General features: G+C 34.7%; 1 protein-coding gene across 1 annotated transcript in view; it reads right to left on the bottom strand.

Annotated features, from left to right (window-relative positions):
• Positions 1 to 7452: 7452 nt before the first annotated feature.
• LOC114364476 (proton-coupled amino acid transporter-like protein pathetic) overlaps positions 7453 to 19159 on the bottom strand; it is a 55561-nt gene continuing 43854 nt past the window's right edge. The window contains exons 4-10 of the mRNA XM_028320647.1: positions 18788 to 18938; positions 14942 to 15063; positions 11862 to 11946; positions 10689 to 10933; positions 10044 to 10256; positions 9557 to 9726; positions 7453 to 9316 (exon numbers count right to left, since the gene is read on the bottom strand). Coding sequence (XP_028176448.1) covers positions 9009 to 9316; positions 9557 to 9726; positions 10044 to 10256; positions 10689 to 10933; positions 11862 to 11946; positions 14942 to 15063; positions 18788 to 18938 — 1294 coding nt within the window. The 3' untranslated portion in view covers positions 7453 to 9008. The remainder of the gene's footprint in view (positions 9317 to 9556; positions 9727 to 10043; positions 10257 to 10688; positions 10934 to 11861; positions 11947 to 14941; positions 15064 to 18787; positions 18939 to 19159) is intronic.

A 19159-nucleotide genomic window follows, 5' to 3' on the forward strand; every position in this document is an offset into this window, starting at 1 on the left:
TTATTCTTAGAAGAGTAATACTATGGTTCGATCAAACCTTTGTTGTTGTTTGCTATTACGGCAAAGAAATCGAACTTGATATCTTTAAATAGATTTAGTCAGCGTTTCAATGTTTATTATGCCTGCTTGGCAAATAGTAGCAAGCCACTGAAATTTAAAACATCTGAGACACTAAAACATGCTAATAAACAAGCAAAAAATGTGTTTTTCAATACATGTATAAGGCTTTACAAGAGCTACGTTCCCTAGATCTAGTTAATGTTTAATACTGTATCTCATGTGATAGCCCAATAAAATAAATAAATAAATAAAGAGAGAAGCGCTTATGTAAACTTTAGATGGTAAAGTTAGTTTTATGCTTTTAAGCTGAAATAATAGCAAACATAAATTGGACAGTGACAGCGTATTAATGATAGTAATTATGCTTCATTTTATTACCATTGTTGAAACTAAAATTATTATAACTACTAATATTATCATCACGTTCTAAACTGATTGCCACGTCACAATAACACCAGTCTTAGATGTAGATCAGTTTTACATAATAAATTGTACACAGGTGATTAAGACAATTGCTTTGTCTAGCTAGTCAAAACCACATTAGATCATACATTTTTGTTGCAAAAATAGCTTCTATTATAACTGCATAAGATATTCCAGTGTTTGGCTTGAAGTGCCGTCGCCTTTGTAGGCACGCAGGCAATGCAGGAATTGAACTTGCCAATAAATTATGTGTAACTCTTCTAGAAGTGTCGAGTTCGTTACATAAGAATTTAAATAGGAACAAACATACATAATAGGCTGGTAAACATTAGCATCCCTTGCGTCGTGCAGTATGGGTAAAAAAGGCAAGTAAAGTTGTTTTACTAGACAGCTTAAGAGCCTGGCTACGAAAAGAGAATTAATCGACTCTATCTGCATACATATTTATGTAAACGTGATTGATACCTTTATTAGAGCAACAAACTACCCGAGCTAGTAAAAGTAAGTTTTGCTGAATTAAATTGATAGTGTTAGAATAAAAATACTAACCATCATGAAGTTCCATGTGGCCTTTGCGTTTTGTTGACACTTTCGCATTTATATGTTATTAGTAGTGGTAATTTATTAAGTATCTGTAGGGTACGTACATTGCATGTTCATTTTATTAATCTAGGATAACGGTGTTGACTGTCCAATTAGTCTGTATATTTATTGAACTATCTTAAGAAAAAATATGTATTGTTCAGTTGTTTGTTTTCCTAAATAAATTAAAAAAAAAAAAAAAAAAAAAACCATGTATCGTATCGAAATGAAATTTTAAACTAATATTCAATATGCGTGTAACTTTTTGTTAATTAGTTGGTATGCATATAAATAAGTTGGTTGGTTGGTAAATGTATATTTTGAACTTTATTCTTGTTTGTAACCTTACATCATTATCAGCCAAACTCGATCCACTTTTAGTCATGGTCTCCTCTAATGAATGCTACTAATTCCCATCCTCAGGTTTTCTCCTCAACCACTTCCAGCTGCGGATTACCATGTAATACGTCGCTCCATCTTGTTCAAGGGCATCTTACAAACCATACATTTTATGTAATCCCCAGAGATAAAAGTACCTTCCTTTACACCTGCTCTCATTTTATTGCCTTTATGCGGATAAAACTCATCCGGTATTAAGAAATTAGTACATTCACGTGCAAAATAATTTATACAGTTTACTATTTATCATTTTGGGTAGAAGAATATGACAGTCGTTTTTTTACAGAGTTTGACGTCTTTTTGAAATGATTATTTTGAGCAGTGCAAATCTATGGAATATCGTTCGTGACCAAATTTTTCTTGGGGAGTTAAACCCAATTGTAAAATTTTAGGCCTTTTCTTGATAGGAACTTTTCTTAGCTTGATAGGAAGTGTGTGTTTCCTGTAACAGGCACTGTTCCTGGACAATTCTGTGAACTCTATTACTCTATTTCAGGGGTGGCCAAACTTTTGGCCGGTGAGGTCTACTATGCTCGAAAATATTTCTTGCGGTCGACTGCCATTACTGTCTATTTTAACGTAACAGCGTTTTCTAAAGTAGGCACATCTTCTTGGTCAATTCTGTAAACCCTATTTAGATTTGCACATAACAGCGGTAAATAGGCGTACTAGGCAGTACCTACACTATGTCAAGCTTATCATCGATGAATGGTCGGTCTTCCGCAAGCGCAGCTATACTAACAGTATATGGGCGAAGGCTATCATAAACAGATTTTCACACTAACTGTACCGCTGCAATAGCAGCTATTACATCTCAGCTATTCAAGCGACACATTTGTTTTCATTTCAAAGCGAGTTTCGTCATACAAATTAATACGCCATTCCACATTGCGTCACTGTACTGTGCGTACAGACAGACGATTTGTAGTTCGTTTTGTAGGTAGTTGCGGTGCCTTTCGACGGCCTTCGGTGAGCCTTGCATAGTACCTTCCGTTGGCTGGAGTGGGCTTTGTGTTGTGGTCTATTATGAATTGCATGTACCTCGTAAAGTTTTGTAATGTATAATAATTTTAAAGCACACTTTCAAAATCAAAATCAAAATCAAAATTATCTTTATTTGTTTAGACTAATTAAATTAGTTCTTGCAAATCGTCAAATGCTCTTAAGGAGCCTATACATGTCTCATTCTTTTTTTGCCCTACCAGCGCTTCGAGACAAACATTTGGCAAGTGCTGAGAAGAAGCGCCGCAACAAACTCAGTCACCACTGTCTGCCGGTTGTTTCTATCAATTAAACTCAATTTTTTTTAGTCATGAAACCTCAATACGTTTCAAATTAAGTGTATTTAATTTTAGTTGTTTTGAAATCCATATTAGTCATCCTCATGAAATCTATCGGGGAATAGTGTTGCGCCAGCTTAGTGGTTCACCAAATTAATAATGGTGTTCTGACCAACTGTTATGACGGATACCTATCTAATCAGTGAGACAGAGACATTGACAGTACTTACCCATATTTTTTTTAGTACGAGCATAAAAACGCACAGAAGAAACCTTGCTGTACAACATTTATCAGGCGATATTACTTTTAAACAGTGGTGACTTACACGTAGGTGTATAAATTGAGTACCTTATTTAACTATGTAACTATTTTTCTAACGGCAACAACAGTTACAAGGCTCTATATCACAAAACAAAATAATTAAACTCGTAATTAGATTTTTAACGAAGGCTCAAATGAGTACAAAGGTCTGTGTAAGTAATGAGAATATAAATTGATGTAAAAATGAAGGTCAAAGGACGTAATAAAAAGTTTAATTAAAAGTTGGCAAATATTAAAAAAATAAAAACCAATCATACTATCAAGAGGTAATGGTTGCCATACCTCAATATCAAAGTTACCACAAGGTTCACTTTGAGACTTTTAAAGATTAATTTATTAATATAACGTATCAATAGATTATTATAAATAACATTCCATATGAACTTATTAATAAATTAGTCATAGTTTTTACTAATTACAAATTAATTGGCTACCACGGTAAGATTAGGTACAGCGTGTCGTTGATGTCGTTGAACTAAGTAGGTTGATGTAATTATGAATTTTGGTCTGTTTAAGCGAAGTTCCTGATAGCGTGTTAAGAAAATATCTGTCAGTTAAACTTTTATTTTTGCCACCAGTTATTATCATCATCATCAGCCATAGGACGTCCACTGCTGAACATAGGCCTCCCCCAATGCTTTCCATGTTACCCGGTTGGTAGCGGCCTGCGTCCAGCGCTTTCCTGCTACTTTTATGATGTCGTCGGTCCACCTTGTCGGTGGACGTTATTATGAGCAACTTTTATTTGTTACATATAATTATTATGTAAACCTATCCGAAAACTCTACCTATCTGAAATCTGACACATTTTTTAGGAGCCCGTGAAACGAGTTTTTAAGGTTTATTGTTACTCCGATACATTATGTAGATAAAATTGGTGGGATTTTCAACTTCAGATGTTAAATAATATTATAACACTTGATGAGTACTCATACAATTACTTTATTATTGTTAAAGCAAACTTTATAAGCACAATAGCATAATAGTTTTCTTTACATAAATAATAAAATAAATCTTATTGTTCCGCAATATGTCATTGTTCTGAGAAAGCCATATAATATAAGCTTTTGGGAAAAAGCCCGCGGGTAATGGATTACTACATAGAACCAATGCGTAGGGGATAAAATGATAACTCGCTCTCGCTAATAGCATTCAGCTCTCTCATTGTGTGACGCAATCGCTTTCCGTGGGATGGAGTTTGCGAATGGAATGCCATCATAAAGTCGCCATCTAAACTCTTTAGAATTATTATTAAAAGTTTCCAGTGTTGCTCCTTTTTGAGTGGCAAATAAGTTTCATTTTACCATTGCCAAACAAATTAATTTTATATTTATCTGATACTATGTACTGAAAATATCTGTAAACTATCGAATGAAATATAATACACCGTTGCGTTGGTCGTTTACGAAATTATAAGACGAAACGAATTATTATAATAGAAATTACTTATTTTTAATTTTTGCAAAAGCCTACTTAAAAAATGATGCATACTACATGCTACACTTTAAGCAGCTTTACTTAGCTGTGATTACAATTTCGTGAAAATAGAGTTACAGAGAAGTTTAAAATTACACAATAGAGACGGTGCACTGGAGCAACTCTTAGCTTGCCGCAGGTGTGAAGAAATTAATCTTATGTGAAAATATACGAGTATTAATGGAACCGAAAAGTCTCGTGATTGAATATTCATCCTGCGGGGTACTCTGTACAACGATGCTCACATTTTTTAAGTTATATCTGTCTCTTTTACTCATATGAGGACCTTATGATGAGTGAACATGATAGAAAATACAAATATCGTATTGTCGAGTCGGTCACTGGTATTGTAAACCACGCAATGGCATTATCTAAAATGTTATTCCAGTTGCTCTATAAAAACTGCTGTAAGAATACTTGCACGTTCGATATTCATTAAAAATAATATTTTATTTGGATATTGCACATGAAGCCATCTACATATAAAATTTAGCTAAATACGCAGTAGGTATGTACCTACCAATAGCTAACCAAACAGCGACTGATTTCAACTAAATCCCAAATTGAACTTGTTTCTCAATCATAGGCTTGATGAGGTCTCATGCTGATCGACATAAGTATAGTAATTCTTCGTTTGTTCGTTTCAGCCAAATGACGTCCACTGCTGGACAAAGAAAGGCCTCCCCCAAGGATTTCCATTTCCACAATTCTTATTTTCATAAAACTAAATTTTTTATGGAACAGCACAAATAGCAATCGTAATCATCATTGCAGCTAAAGTACGTCTAATGCTGAACAAAGACCTCCCCCAAGGATTTCAATGTTCAGTTTTACAATTCGTGTGCGGGACGAGCGACGTTGAGAACCGAGAGTTCTATATGATTAAGAAACGAAGTAATGACTTCGACAAAGCATTAAGCTTTTCCGACCGAGTTAAGATCTAGATTTTCATCTGGATATCTCGATTATAGATCAGATAATATTTATTGTAATTACAAAACACATGCTGATCCATTTCTATTCTCATTACGTATATTATAGCAAAATTTTCCGATGATTGGTACCAATAACCAATAAGTTCTCAGCCATTTTCGCTTTTACGCTCGAGATATTTTTGGCTTCATTGATTATATTATTACCCTCCATCCGCGAATATGAAGTGTTCGCGTTTCCTCACACAATCAAACTACCCAGAATTCGGCTTGGGACTGGCTGTTCAATAAAATGTCTCTTAGCAACAAAAATACTTCGAAATATCATCTGAATATTGTGTAGGCTTTTTTTCGCAAATTAAATTTGCCCCATTCATGCGCGCCTTTGTCAAGCAATAAATTAAATAAGTTTTTGTAAGATTTGTTAAGAAACTCTGAATTGAATGCGTGGGTTGGTTTTAGATGGAAGGTTTATTTGGGAAATGTGATATATTAAGGGGTTTAATTGTTAGCGACTCGTCTGTATTCAACGTTAAATATCTAACCAGATTTAATAGAAAGATTTCACGATAAAAATGGTTAGCGCTATATTAACATAATATGTAGAGACGTAACGGTGCATACTTAGGTACCCTTTTTCCAGCTCTTTAGCGTTTCTGATTTTGATGCATAAGATATTAAATCCAAGCAGGATTAGGTACCTACCTCACGATCGCGGTGTAAATTACATGAGTGATGTCAAACTCTCAGGTAATTCATACCTTATATCAGTTTTTTTTTAATGTGACAGGAGGCAAACGAGCAGACGGATCACCTGATGGTAAGTGATTACCGTCGCCCATAGACACCCGCAGACCCAGGGGCGTTACAGGTGCGTTGCCGGCCTTTAAGGTGAAGATACGCTCTCCTCTTGAAAGCTTGCAGGTCGCATCCGTCCGGAAACACCGCAGACGACATCTTTGTTTTGACGATTTGATTTGACGACAGTTTTGTCAACCCTACGTGACGTAATATAATACCTCTTTAACAAACAACTTGAATTTAAATTACTATTATTAGTTACATAAACTATTTATATTTACAATCGACATTATTAACCCTTGATTGATTCATTCATTCATACAGCTTCCTTAATCTCGCCGCTGTATAATTTTCCCTTTACATAATGTAAACAGTTATTGTAAACAAACTGAACAAGGGTCGCTCATTAGTTTCGCTTTGTTCCGCCCAGTTGGTGAATTCATCCATTTTAATCGACCTACCTAGATTAGGCGCCGCTCAAAATGTTAAAACAAAACAGTATTTACCCGACAAAGGTTGATGAGATTATAATGCTAATAATGTTTGACGTTATACTCAATGGTTAACTAATAAATGTATTAAAGATCAGATGCGACAATACCCAATTACGGCATCGGACTGAGAGACTCGAGTTTGAGGAACGTCGGTTTGAAACCCGCCGCGCTGGACTATTGTTGTGAACCCACTCGTAACATAAGCGTAAATATTTAGCTTACCACAAAGGGTTAAAGGGACTATCAGTTGCGGAGTACGTAGAATCGTGCCAAGTAATTTCAACTTTTCAAGCCGAGAAAACGCGGCGAGGCAGCAGAAGTATGTTATATTACTCAAAGCATTAAGATCCAGAGATTACTTTCCAGAGCCATATCTTCTGAGCTTATAAACATGGATCCCAAATTCCACGTGTATATCACGGAGTTCCGTGAAATCACTCTGTGAAACACGTGTATAGCACGAGTTCGTGCTTAAGTGCGATTTTCATACATTTTCAGATCCTTGGCAAGCTTGGATTCATAATGTACCCAGTAGGTGGCGCTGCGATAAGGTATTAGGAATATTTTAATATTCGGTCAATTAAATTAAACAAAAAGTTGCTTCATCATATTTTTATTATAGTTACTAAAGCGTTACAATCTAAATACTAAAAAAACTAAGTATCACATTTCGTTTTTATTACTTTTCAACAGGATTTTATTATTATAAAAACATTATTGTACTTGATAACGTCTCAAATATTTTGAAATGGCATTATTTGGACGGATCACAAATTCATTATTATATCACATTTCAATACAAAGTTGTTATAAAATTTTATTCAGATTGAAATTTAATAAATCCATATTTTTTAATGGGAATAACAATAAAAGATCTCACAAAGACGGCACTAATAAAAAGTTCAAAGGTAAACTTTATTTTCGTGGAATCACAATATTTTTTATAAATTAATCAATATTACAAAATAAAAAAATCTAATTGGATGCCGTATACTTTTATGTTTTTAACAATTTTAATGTTACAAACCCACTTATTATGTGACGGCCCGTCTTTTCAATCATCAAATAACTTTGAAATTAATGTTTTGCGAGAATGTCGATTCAAATATATTTCAAATACAAAAACTGTCAATGTGTCAAACTTTAACGTAAAGTAAAATTTTTCAGATAGGCGTGGGTCCTTTAGGGTCATATAAATTTTACAGAGATTACACTCAAGTTCGCCCCACTATGATATTATAGTTTAAAATCAATGAAAATGTAAAATGTGGTTTGGTAACTATTTTCAATTGTACTGAAAATATGTGAATATTAGAGTTGAACAATAAACAAATAAAATATGTTACAACAAAACAAACTGAAAAATAATGTCGAGACCTAGTTATCGTTACATGCACCGTTACAAACAATTGAAGATTAGAATGGATTGATTTTGACTCGATGCAGAATAAAAGTCCTAAAACTACTTGTTCGTCGTAAAAAGTTCAGGTTACACTTAAAACTAACTTAACTTAAATATACTCCAGCTTAACTAATTTGTCTTATAGACTAAAAATGTCATAATACATAAAATCTTTAATATGGAACTAAATAAGCGAGGATTAAAATTTGGAATTTGTATTGAGTTTTTTAAACTTGAGCCAATACAAAGTTCCAATTTAGTTATTACTTATACTAACTAATAATTGTATACAATTTTGATGACAGTACATATTTATCAATTCACAGAATAAGTATTCCTTTCTTTTTATATTTGAAAACGATTTGAGTCAGTCAAATATACAACCGGAAACTTGGTTTATTCACAACCTGGAGTCTATTTTATGTCTAAGTAACACAGAACATGCACTTAAAAAATAGTTTTTATAAAAATGTCTTATTTTGTCATAAAAAGTAAGGGTGAGTTATACTTATTTAAAAAAGGTCTGTTGTTAACCTGAGTGTCAAACTCATCTAGAGATGATTCCAGCCCTATTCAACACAAAGGCATGTACTATAAAAAATATAATTACTATTTTATTCAATTTATACCTACCTTCAGATGTCCATTGTCGAAGATATATGTCGCACAATAATAGCACAATATTTTAGGCAATTAAAAAAGGTGTTGTATTCTATAGCACTGGACAACGTAGAGCTTTTAGCGAGGCCTTCTATATTAGTGGAATGTAATAAGTCAACGACAATCTCTATCGATAGTCAAAATAATACTTCAGAACCAACTGTCATGGAAAGCAACTCACACACTTGTGTCATTGAAAACAGAAATTGCTGGCAGTATTTCCGTTGGCACAATTTTTTCTGAGTGACCGAATTTTTCAACCATACTCCTGATCGATACGTAGGATCCAGCGAAGAGAGCGATCAGAGAGATGAATCCGATCAGGATGTTCTTCCATAACTTCCAGTACAAGAAACCAAGACCGCGTTCCCAGTTGTGGACGGTGTCCACGATAGCGGGGGTCAGGAGTCCCAGGGTTGAGAGGAAGATGGCTCCACACAGGCTGATGAATAACTCCAGGTCGGGGAACGCTGCTGCCAGAGCGACTAGAATAAAAAACACATTGACATTGGATTAGACATGATGAGAGCCATCATTACTTCTATGTGGCAAAATTTCAGGTATTACAAACTGCCTAAGGTGCCACAGTGTCTTGCTTAATGTGTTGTACCCTTTACTTAAATGCAAGAATTACTTTTGGTTTTACTACATCACCATGGAAAGATACGCATGTAAAGTTTTTTGAAGTAAGATTCACTTTGTTGAAAAGCTGTAAGTATTTTTACCTGATCCAACCACAGCAGCGGTCCTGATAGAGATCTGGGTAATGTTGTGGTATCTCACAGCGATCTTGGTGTGGAGCTGACGCCAGATCATCTCCATGGGCACGTAGAACTGGAGGCTGTATGTGAACAGGATCGCGAGAGCCATGAGGATCTTGGCACTTTGGGCGAGTCTGAAATATAATAATTTTAAATTGGTTATTAGTTTTTCATGTTTCACACCAAATGCCAAAAGAGCATTTTAATAATATTAAAATACGTAAAAAATATCATTGCTACTTTTTCAAGAATGCATAAACCCATACTTTTTATAATTTCGTGAAAAGCAGCAATGCAGCAAAATACGGCACACAATCAAAATTAAATGTTACATTATCCTACTTTTTTTGAGACGTTTTTACTACATTCTCAGTCCCACAAAAACTATCATAGAAAGAAAGAAAGAAAGTACCTAAAGCCAAACGAGATAAAAGGAATAAAATCAACTCACACTTCATCTTGTGGGAGGTTCAGCGTGACGCTGCCTCGGACCTCGTCGCCATACTTGAAGTATCCGAAGAACCCGACAATGCCATACAGCGAGATGACTATGGTCATGGCCACGTTCAACACGCCGGGACAGCCAAGGAACTGCTGGGGCTTGGCCATCTCGTTCTCAACAGGCATCACCACGCCGATGCCTTCCATGGCGAAGATTACTGTGCTGTTAGGGAAAATGATTACGATTTTATTGCCTGATATTAAGGAAAGATTGAATGTTGGAAAGTTAATTTTTGTTAAGTTAGTAAGATATTATGAAAGTTTCAAACAGCAATGAATGATTTTAACTTTCGCGTTCCATTTCAAACTAAAATAAAAAAACACGGGTCTTAAAGCGACATTTAAGGCTGAGTTTAAGACCAGTGTATTTCTATTATAGCAATGGATGCAGTAAATAACAAGCAGCGGGATTATAGTCCTTTCTATATTATCATCCTCCTTATAATCATGTAAGTAGAATTTTTAAACCGTTTTAGTTCATGAATAATATTCATATTTTCTGTTACATTATTTTCTAAAAAGACTTTACGTCTTTTTAGAAAAGACTTTACGTCTTTTTAGAAAATAATGCTGCAACAATCACAAGACAAATTACCTGATGAACAACGGCCATTGCGTAACACTGGCCACCATCTCCCTGTCCTTAGGGTTGGGGAGATCGCTGAAGATGTAGTACATGGTGATGGAGAAGCATATGACCAGCAGAACGTTGGCGATGGCCGAGAAAGGCACCAGCCACTTGAGGTTCCTAATCTGGCAGATGAGCACGAGAGGCACTAGGGTGAGCGCGCAGTATGTTTCCACGGATAGCTTGTAGTTTGGCATGTACTCGTCCAGTACCTGTGGAGATTAGAATAACATTTCAGTGCTGGCCAAGTCAGATGATTTTTTGCAAAAGCTTTTGTCTTTTTACAAAAAAGACAAGAAAATGTTAAAGGTCAAAGTTTTTATTCCTAAACACTACCATTCGACAATTTTACCAGTTTTAAATAAGAATAAGAATAAAATTATTACTTAATAAAACGTAGCCTAGATACATTTAGATTCACTTGAATTAAGGTCAGTGTGCGAAGTACACACATTGGTAAAAGAATATTGCTCTTCACTGATTTATATTCAGTGCAAGTAATATAAATGTTGACCCTAAAGTGCTGCAAATAAATCCAATAAAATTAGAATACCTATGGAATAGACGTGCTGATAGAGAATATGAAATATTCAAAAATGAAGCTGCTTAAAAATAAATGTAGATTTTTATCTTTTGACACCTTACACTGAAAATTCCTTAGATCCTTACATGTAAGATACCTATTAGCTTTTCTTTCAATATTTATCAGCAGAACATATTTTCTCACTTGAAATGATCGACTACTTTAAGTGAGAATTAGATTCCTGATTTTGCGTTTTTTTCAAGTGAAAACTCATGTTTAACGTCATAATAATAATAACAAAGCTTTTACTTCATTCATAACAGTCACATTTACATAAACATGTTTTTAATACTTCCTTTTAGGTAAAAATATGTGTTCCATTAAATAAAGCCCTTACAATACCTTTCTAAGTTACATAAAAGCGATATTACGGTGTATCTTCTTTAACAAAATTCACTAAAGACTTGATGTGGACATTTTTACTATCCTTGAGTAATATCGCTGTCCCTAAATGTATTTCAGATCATTTACTTTTTAATTTACTATTTTCCTGAAAGTTTGGAATTACATAAAGTTTCATTATCTTAAATTGCGCATAACGTAAAAGTATTATTTACCTCTTTAAAGTTTTCAGCTATGAACACGATGTAGACGCACAGTGCCGCCAGATACGTGCACGTTAAGGCGTAGTCTGTGAACGTTCTGTGAAAAAAGGTGAACGATGAAAAACAGCTGGTTAACAATAATAATGATTACGATTTGATTTATCTAATATGGGGCCATCCATAAAGTACGTCACACGAATTTCATGATTTTTTGACCCCCCCTCCGTCCTTGTCACAGGTGGTCACATTTCTGAGACCCCCCCCTCCCTAGTGTGACGTAACATGTTTTGCAATTTCACATCGAAAAATTATTAAATTAACAGCAGTTCCGAAATTAGTTTTATTTCCATTTAAATTAAGTACATTTTTTTTATGAAATCAACATTATATAAAATATTTAAAACAATTGAAATGTGATGTCACGAAACTTAGGACCCCTCCCACCCCTTGTCACACCATGTCACATTTTGTCAACCCCCTCCCCCCCTCTTTACGTGTGACGTACTTTATGGATGACCCCTATTCCGTGAGAATATAATATCACGTCGCTTAATGTCTTGTTTTTTCCTGAACTTAGTAGCGAAACGATTATGATAATATGAAAATTTTGTCTAAAGCATGGTGTTATACGTTTAAAATAAGTAGGTACCACAGATCATAATTTGAGTAAGAACTTCTCTAATTTTAAACTGAAAGTTACTTTGAACAGCGATGGTACAAAATTAAACAGTAAAATCTTGTTTAGCGAACAAAAAGTTAATCAATTTTGCAAGTATACACACAGAACATCCAAAGTTTACTTTATTTCATAAGGGAACAACTCCCCTTTTAATGCGATATTTTATTTGGGGGTTAAATTTTCTGAATTAACTTTTCATTCCTGAGGTTGCTTTCTTAAGTTTTCTTTTCATCAAAAGTGATGTAGACCAATATTCCTCGTATTGGTTAAAAAAAATAGTTCTATATGGAACATTTATGATGCAGAAAAGTTCTCAAGCGGTGACCCAGGGCAGGAAGACGTACCGTGGGCAGACCGAGATCTCGGTATTCCGGGAACCCGCATCATTTTTTAGTCCCACGTGCTGCGGGATTAGATACGGGTGCGGGATCCCGCGGGATTTGCGGGACTGTAAAGAAACAAGCGCACGACTATTCGCGACCGAAGACACGAAGATGCGACGACTCTGATTACCGCTGAGGTTACGCTAATATTCATGATTAAAAAGCTGGAAGACGATCTGCCAGACCAATAGGTGGACCGATCTGGTAAATGTCGCGGGCAGCGCAGTAAGAGGCGTTATGGAAATTCTTGGGGTAGGCCTTTATCCAACGATGAAACAAACGAATTATGTAACAACGTTCTAACTTTAGCTCATAGGTACAGTCGCGGAATGAAAAGGTTCGTCACCTTAGTGTCGGTTTTCGCTTGCACTAGGTACTGTAAGAGTCAAACCTGCCAACATAACAGTGCAAGAAACAGTGCTGCTAACATTTAAATAAATATGACGTTTACTAACGAATAAGGTTTTGCTTGTTTATTTTTCTATCCCTTCAATGTCATCATTGCATTGCACTGATGACATTGACCAATTGACAATAGTTTTTTTTAACCGACTTCAAAAAATGAGGAGGTTATATGTTCGACTGTATGTATTTTTTTTTCTATGTATGTTCACCGATTACTCCGTCAATTGTGGACCGATTTTCAAAATTCTTTTTTTGTTCGATAGGGTACAATTCTGAGGTGGTCCCATTGTCACCAAGTCAGGATCTGATGATGGGATCCTAGGGAAATCGAAGGCAACCCTCAAATTTTATAGGCACGTATATCGTTTTTCAAACTTTTTCTTAAGTTATTCAAGTATTTGCTCCTGGAAATCATCATCTCATATTGATGAGCTGATGATAGAAGGTAAAACTCCTTAATGCTTAGGAGTTGGAGGATAATTCTTTTAATTTTATAGATAAGTATAGTTTCTAATGTTATTCAAGTATTTACATCAGATATTCATCATCTCATTATGATGAATTGGTCATGGTAGGTACAACTCCTTAATGCTTAGGAGTTGGAGGATAATTCTTTAAATATTAAAAGTACAAATAGACCAACAGTTGTATTCTTTCATGTTTTTAAAGTGGGCTGACGGTTTGAGGTCTTTTAGGTTTCCTATATGGTAACTTGTATTTTGTATGGAATATTATTTACACTAGACATGAAGAATTATGGTGTCAATGTACTGCCTACCTTCAGTGGTAACATCAAGGTAATAATTAGTTAACTAAAAAGCAAGAAATAAGTAAAATTTTATAAAAAAAAATAAAACCGACTCCAAAAAACCTACACTAAAAAGTAGAAAAATAATTACTAATTTCCTACTTATTTATTAGGACGAATTAATATTTATGTAGGTATACCATGATTGATACTTTTGGAGTCGGTGCAGGCAAACTTTACATGTTTCATAATCTTGGCACCATTTAAATTTAATAATAAAAAAAACAACCCCCAAGGGTGGAAAATTGGGGATGAACTTTTTTATACGCAATATCTCCGCCGATTATAAATCAATTTGAACGATTATTTTTTTGTTGAATAGGTATTATCAAAAGGGTGGTTTCATACGAATTTGAAGAAAATATTTCACCCCCAAGGGTGGAAAATTGGGGATGAACTTTTCTATACGCAATGTTTTTAATTTTTAGTTTTTTTTTGTGTTCACGCATTTGAAGTCGGTTTTATTTTTTAAAAAATTTATTAGTGTAGGTTTTTTGGAGTCGGTTTTATTTTTTTTTATTATTTAAAAGAAATAATAATGGCAGGTTGAACCAACAAGAAGGTTTTAGTTTATCAATCATAATAATCTTCTTGACAAGATAAATCGTCAAACAACTTTGATCTGAATAATTTTGAACTTTACTGACGAACAGTTAAAGATTATTTTCTCTAACTCGAGATTATTCTGTAACATAGTTTCAAAAGGTAATATGTGCTCGCGATTCGTTGAAGGAATCAATTTGAAAACTGACGAACCTTTTCATCCCGTGACTGCACTTGAGATTCAGAATACAGGCTTAAAACAAAAGTGCTTTACCTGGCGAAGTTAGCCCACGGCCTGAGCCTCTTCGGGCCGAACTCGAAAGCAGCTCCGCAGGTCTCCGCGAAACCCATCGACGGCTTCTTGGCATCCACGCATACTTCTTGCGACGTCTTTACCTAAAATAACACCATGTTTATAGGTAAAAGCTCTGTTTATCTAAATAAGAAATAGAACTGCATTAAAAAAATTATAAAAAATACACCCTGTATTTTTATTGTATCGATTTTTAGGGATTGATAAGGATGCAATCTCACTAACAAACTTAATAAATCAAATTAAAGAAAAACCATGAAATCTTAAATTATTGTAAGTCTTTACAGAAAATTGTATGGTATTAGTGGTGAATTTTCGAAAAACATTTGGAAATGTTTGATTGCAGTTCTCCTTCTTTTAAAAATTAAAGGCATGTTTTCTTTGAGTAAAATTTTCTATCTACAGTATTAAGAGTACTTCCCTCTATGTGGAATTACTAAATTCCACCTTGCATATTAAATGTTCCTTTTCATCATAAACCCTCGTCCGTGGCATCGGACATGTAAATACTTTATTATGTTTAGGTTTATTTCATACTTAATATAATATTATTATAAATAACCCGATGGATAAGGTGGTTAGTTTGTTTTACGCTAAAAATTAAAGTTGTAGAGAAACTTCAGTGGACTTATATTACGGATGAAATAAAGACTGAAGGTCTGGCGAAACCGGGCGCTGTTTAATTCTGGTAAAGTCACTATCAACAATATATTTTATATAGGTTTTGGCTTATTCCACTATTCCCCGTTAACGCCAATTTATGCTTATAATGAACTAAAAAGTTAATTAATCTCCGTTATATTTGAATTTTATTTTGAACGTAATGGGGATTAATGAACTTTTTAGTTCATTATTCCCCATTATAATTTCCAATTTGGCGTTAACAGGGAATAGTGAACAAAAAGTTCACTAACCTACTATGTATTATGGAAGCAATAAACATATTGAGTATTGAGTAATCCCCGTTGACGGGGATTTTTTTTTAACTGGTATTTTGCTACCAGAATCAATGTTTGTAATCAGTAATTGGATGTTGTTACTATTAGGTTACTTTTATTAAGTTTTGAGAGAGTAGGATAGTTTCTCGTAATTTTTTACGAGCAAACTGAAAAAGACATTGATGCGAGGTTGACGGGGATTGTCAACGGGGAATATGGTTTATTGTAAATTTTTTTTCGGATGGACCTTGCTGATAGCCGTGAGAGGCTAATTGTAAAAATATGTCGTAGTAGGCGGCATTCTATTATTTGTACGTTCTGAAATAGTTAATAGAGAGATTAAGCTATAAACACTTATACAAAATAGGTACCGATTAATTTTCGGTAGTAATAGTAATAAAAAAATAGTGACATTATGGTATCATTTTATGATGTTTCATTTTCATTAACCCTTGTTATCTGCAAAGAAAGGTGCTCATTGGATTTTTGAACTCCTTATTATGTATCGTTTGAATACAAAAAAAATGTAATCTTGAAAAGAATTTGCCATCTTTAATCAAAGGCTTCCCCAAAAGACCGCGAAGTATCGTGAGGGGGTTACTATGGTTACCGAAGCTTACAAGCCGAAATGAATACAGAATTCAATTACGATTATCTTTAAAATAATGTGAGCTTAATGGTTGGCGACCTTAGTTGTAGGTACCTACTTATAGGGTAAAAGAAGAATGTAGCTTTATCAAAACATCATACCTGAACTGTTTGTCTTATGCCCGAACTGTTTGTCTTAAATTGTCATTTAATATGGAAGTGTCATTTTAATCCAGGGCTCATCCTAGCTGGGACTTTTTATTTGGTTACCTTGATTTGCGGTTGTACATTAAACATTACAATACAGGTAACACAAATGCCTATTTTATTTATGATTCATCTCAAATTACATTAAACAAATAATCATCTGAATGAACACCGGTTTTGATAATTATTTAAACAATTTTGAGTTTCCTAATAATATTTTACTAAGTAGGTAGGTAACTAAGCAGTGTAAACAAAGCCAAGGAAAACCCCGGATAGGTAATGAATACATTCTGTCAATTCAAGGAAATATGAATGTGTTGTTAATTGAATTGATATTGGTTTAACCTTAGATCGCTTTCTTATGATGGAATTATCTTACATTATATTTTTGATAAAATGGTTTCGGCCTTGGTGTAATTACTCTAATATCCTCAGGGAAATCGCTATGCAACTGCCGTAACATAATATGAAAGTGACTCACAATTACTTCATTAGTAACTAATACAACTACAAATTACTAAAGTAAATTAGTAAGAACCAAGTTTTTATTTTGTCAAAAAGACTGACTCTACAAAGTACAATTTTATCTTAACTCCATACCTAAAAAAATAATAAATAAAGTTAATTTCGGTAACTTTACACATTTTTCATTACATGTATTTGGGGCTTCCCATTAAGCAACCAGTTTTGCTTGTGTTAGGAAGCTCCGCTCTTCCATAGTAAAATTACAAAATAAATGATACTGTTAGCAAAAGTGTTGGTGCTATAACTAATAGAAAAGATATTTATGTAGGTTTACAATAGTACAACATTTTCACCACCTTATTCTCTACCATTCACGTGCGTCTACCTTCTTTTTTTTTCAAGCAAGAGCTGAAAATCAGTGTTCTGCTCATTTCAGAGCAGTGTCTACACTGATCTCTCTGCTTTTTTGCATCGCTGCGGCACACTTATACCTTAGCGCGCAGGATTTTCTTTCTTTCTCTTTGTAATGTACTATATCTTTCCTGCTACTCCTGTGTTTATTAATCTTACGTTTTGCTTCTTGTGTGTCAATGTGTTTTGCAAATAAACCATTTATCTATCTATCTAATACAAAAAAAAATTTAGTGTGTGTGTGTGTGTGTGTGTGTGTGTGTACCTAAATTCACTATAACCGTGTAGGCTAATTAAAAACAAACACCAAACATACAGCGTTACTTTCCCATTAATAAATACTGAATCTGTGTTGATTTTTATTTTACGCAAAAATGCATTTATAAACCAGCGCTAACAATAAACAGTATCAGCTCAATCAGAAATGAATTTTAACATTTTGAAAATTCTTTTTGGGGTTTTCGACCTCAAGTTGTTAACGACTGCTCTAGGATATGCTACAAGGCTGACTAGTGATCTTTACAAACTTAGAGAAGCCACGCCTTTAATTTCAATGCCCCGTTTTAGGCTACGATTTTATAGCAGGAATAGATATGTTTATATTATACCTAAACACCTACTTTTGTACAATGTTTTGTAAGAAAAAATATGATTTGGTCTCATTTTGTATTGCTTACTATACAAATGGGATGTCAACCCACCATTTACTAGCTGGGTCCACTTTTTACATCTACCACTCACTTTTTTGTTAAAATCTTTGTAATCATTAATCACTCTTTTCAAAATAGTCAGGAAATTGCATGAAATTAAATACGTACCAGCCGCGGGGGTAGCTAGTGGGGTTTCTGTAGGGCTCTCCCTACCTAGGAGAGGGGTAACCACTTAAAACCTGACGGTGATGGGTAAGAAACGTGGGACAAAAATAGGCTACTATAATACGTTGATCTATCATAAAAGCGAATGATCTTCTTCTTCTTATTCGTTAAGCTCTTGGCAGAGCGTCGTGGTCACGTTGAGGCGTTGTTCACATCGGTTGTAGAGGCGGATACAACTCTCCGCACGATCTCCCTCCATCTCTCTCTATTGGCAGACTGTCTGGTGCAGTCACATAAGCCGTCTCCCACTGCTGCTTTCACTTGGTTGGTCCAGCGCATTGGTGACCTGCCACGCGATCGGGTTCCTTGCCAAATGAACTTACCAAAATATAAACACAGTGCGTGCAGATGAATCCCACGACCATGGTCCCGATGGCTCCGAAAGCTAATCCTGCATTCTTGAAGGCAGCCGGCATGGCCAGGATGCCCGACCCGAGGGAGGACTTCAAGAGATGCACCAGCGAACCGATTGTTCTGGAAAAGAAAATGTTATTTAGAATACTAAACACTGCTATTTTACTACAAACATAATGTTTGATCTGCTTGGATCTCTGGGTGCACGGGGTCGCCTCATAAATGCTCTCAAATATGTTCAGTGGTTCTTTGAAAATTACGCATACGGGAATTTAATTTTCGTGATGGAGCGGCGCAGCGCTTCATATTACTGGCTACTAATACCACAGAATAATAATAAG

The sequence above is a fragment of the Ostrinia furnacalis genome, unplaced genomic scaffold (assembly GCF_004193835.3).
Source record: "Ostrinia furnacalis isolate ACB-3 unplaced genomic scaffold, ASM419383v2 OfSCF7437, whole genome shotgun sequence".
Lineage (NCBI taxonomy): Eukaryota > Metazoa > Arthropoda > Insecta > Lepidoptera > Crambidae > Ostrinia > Ostrinia furnacalis.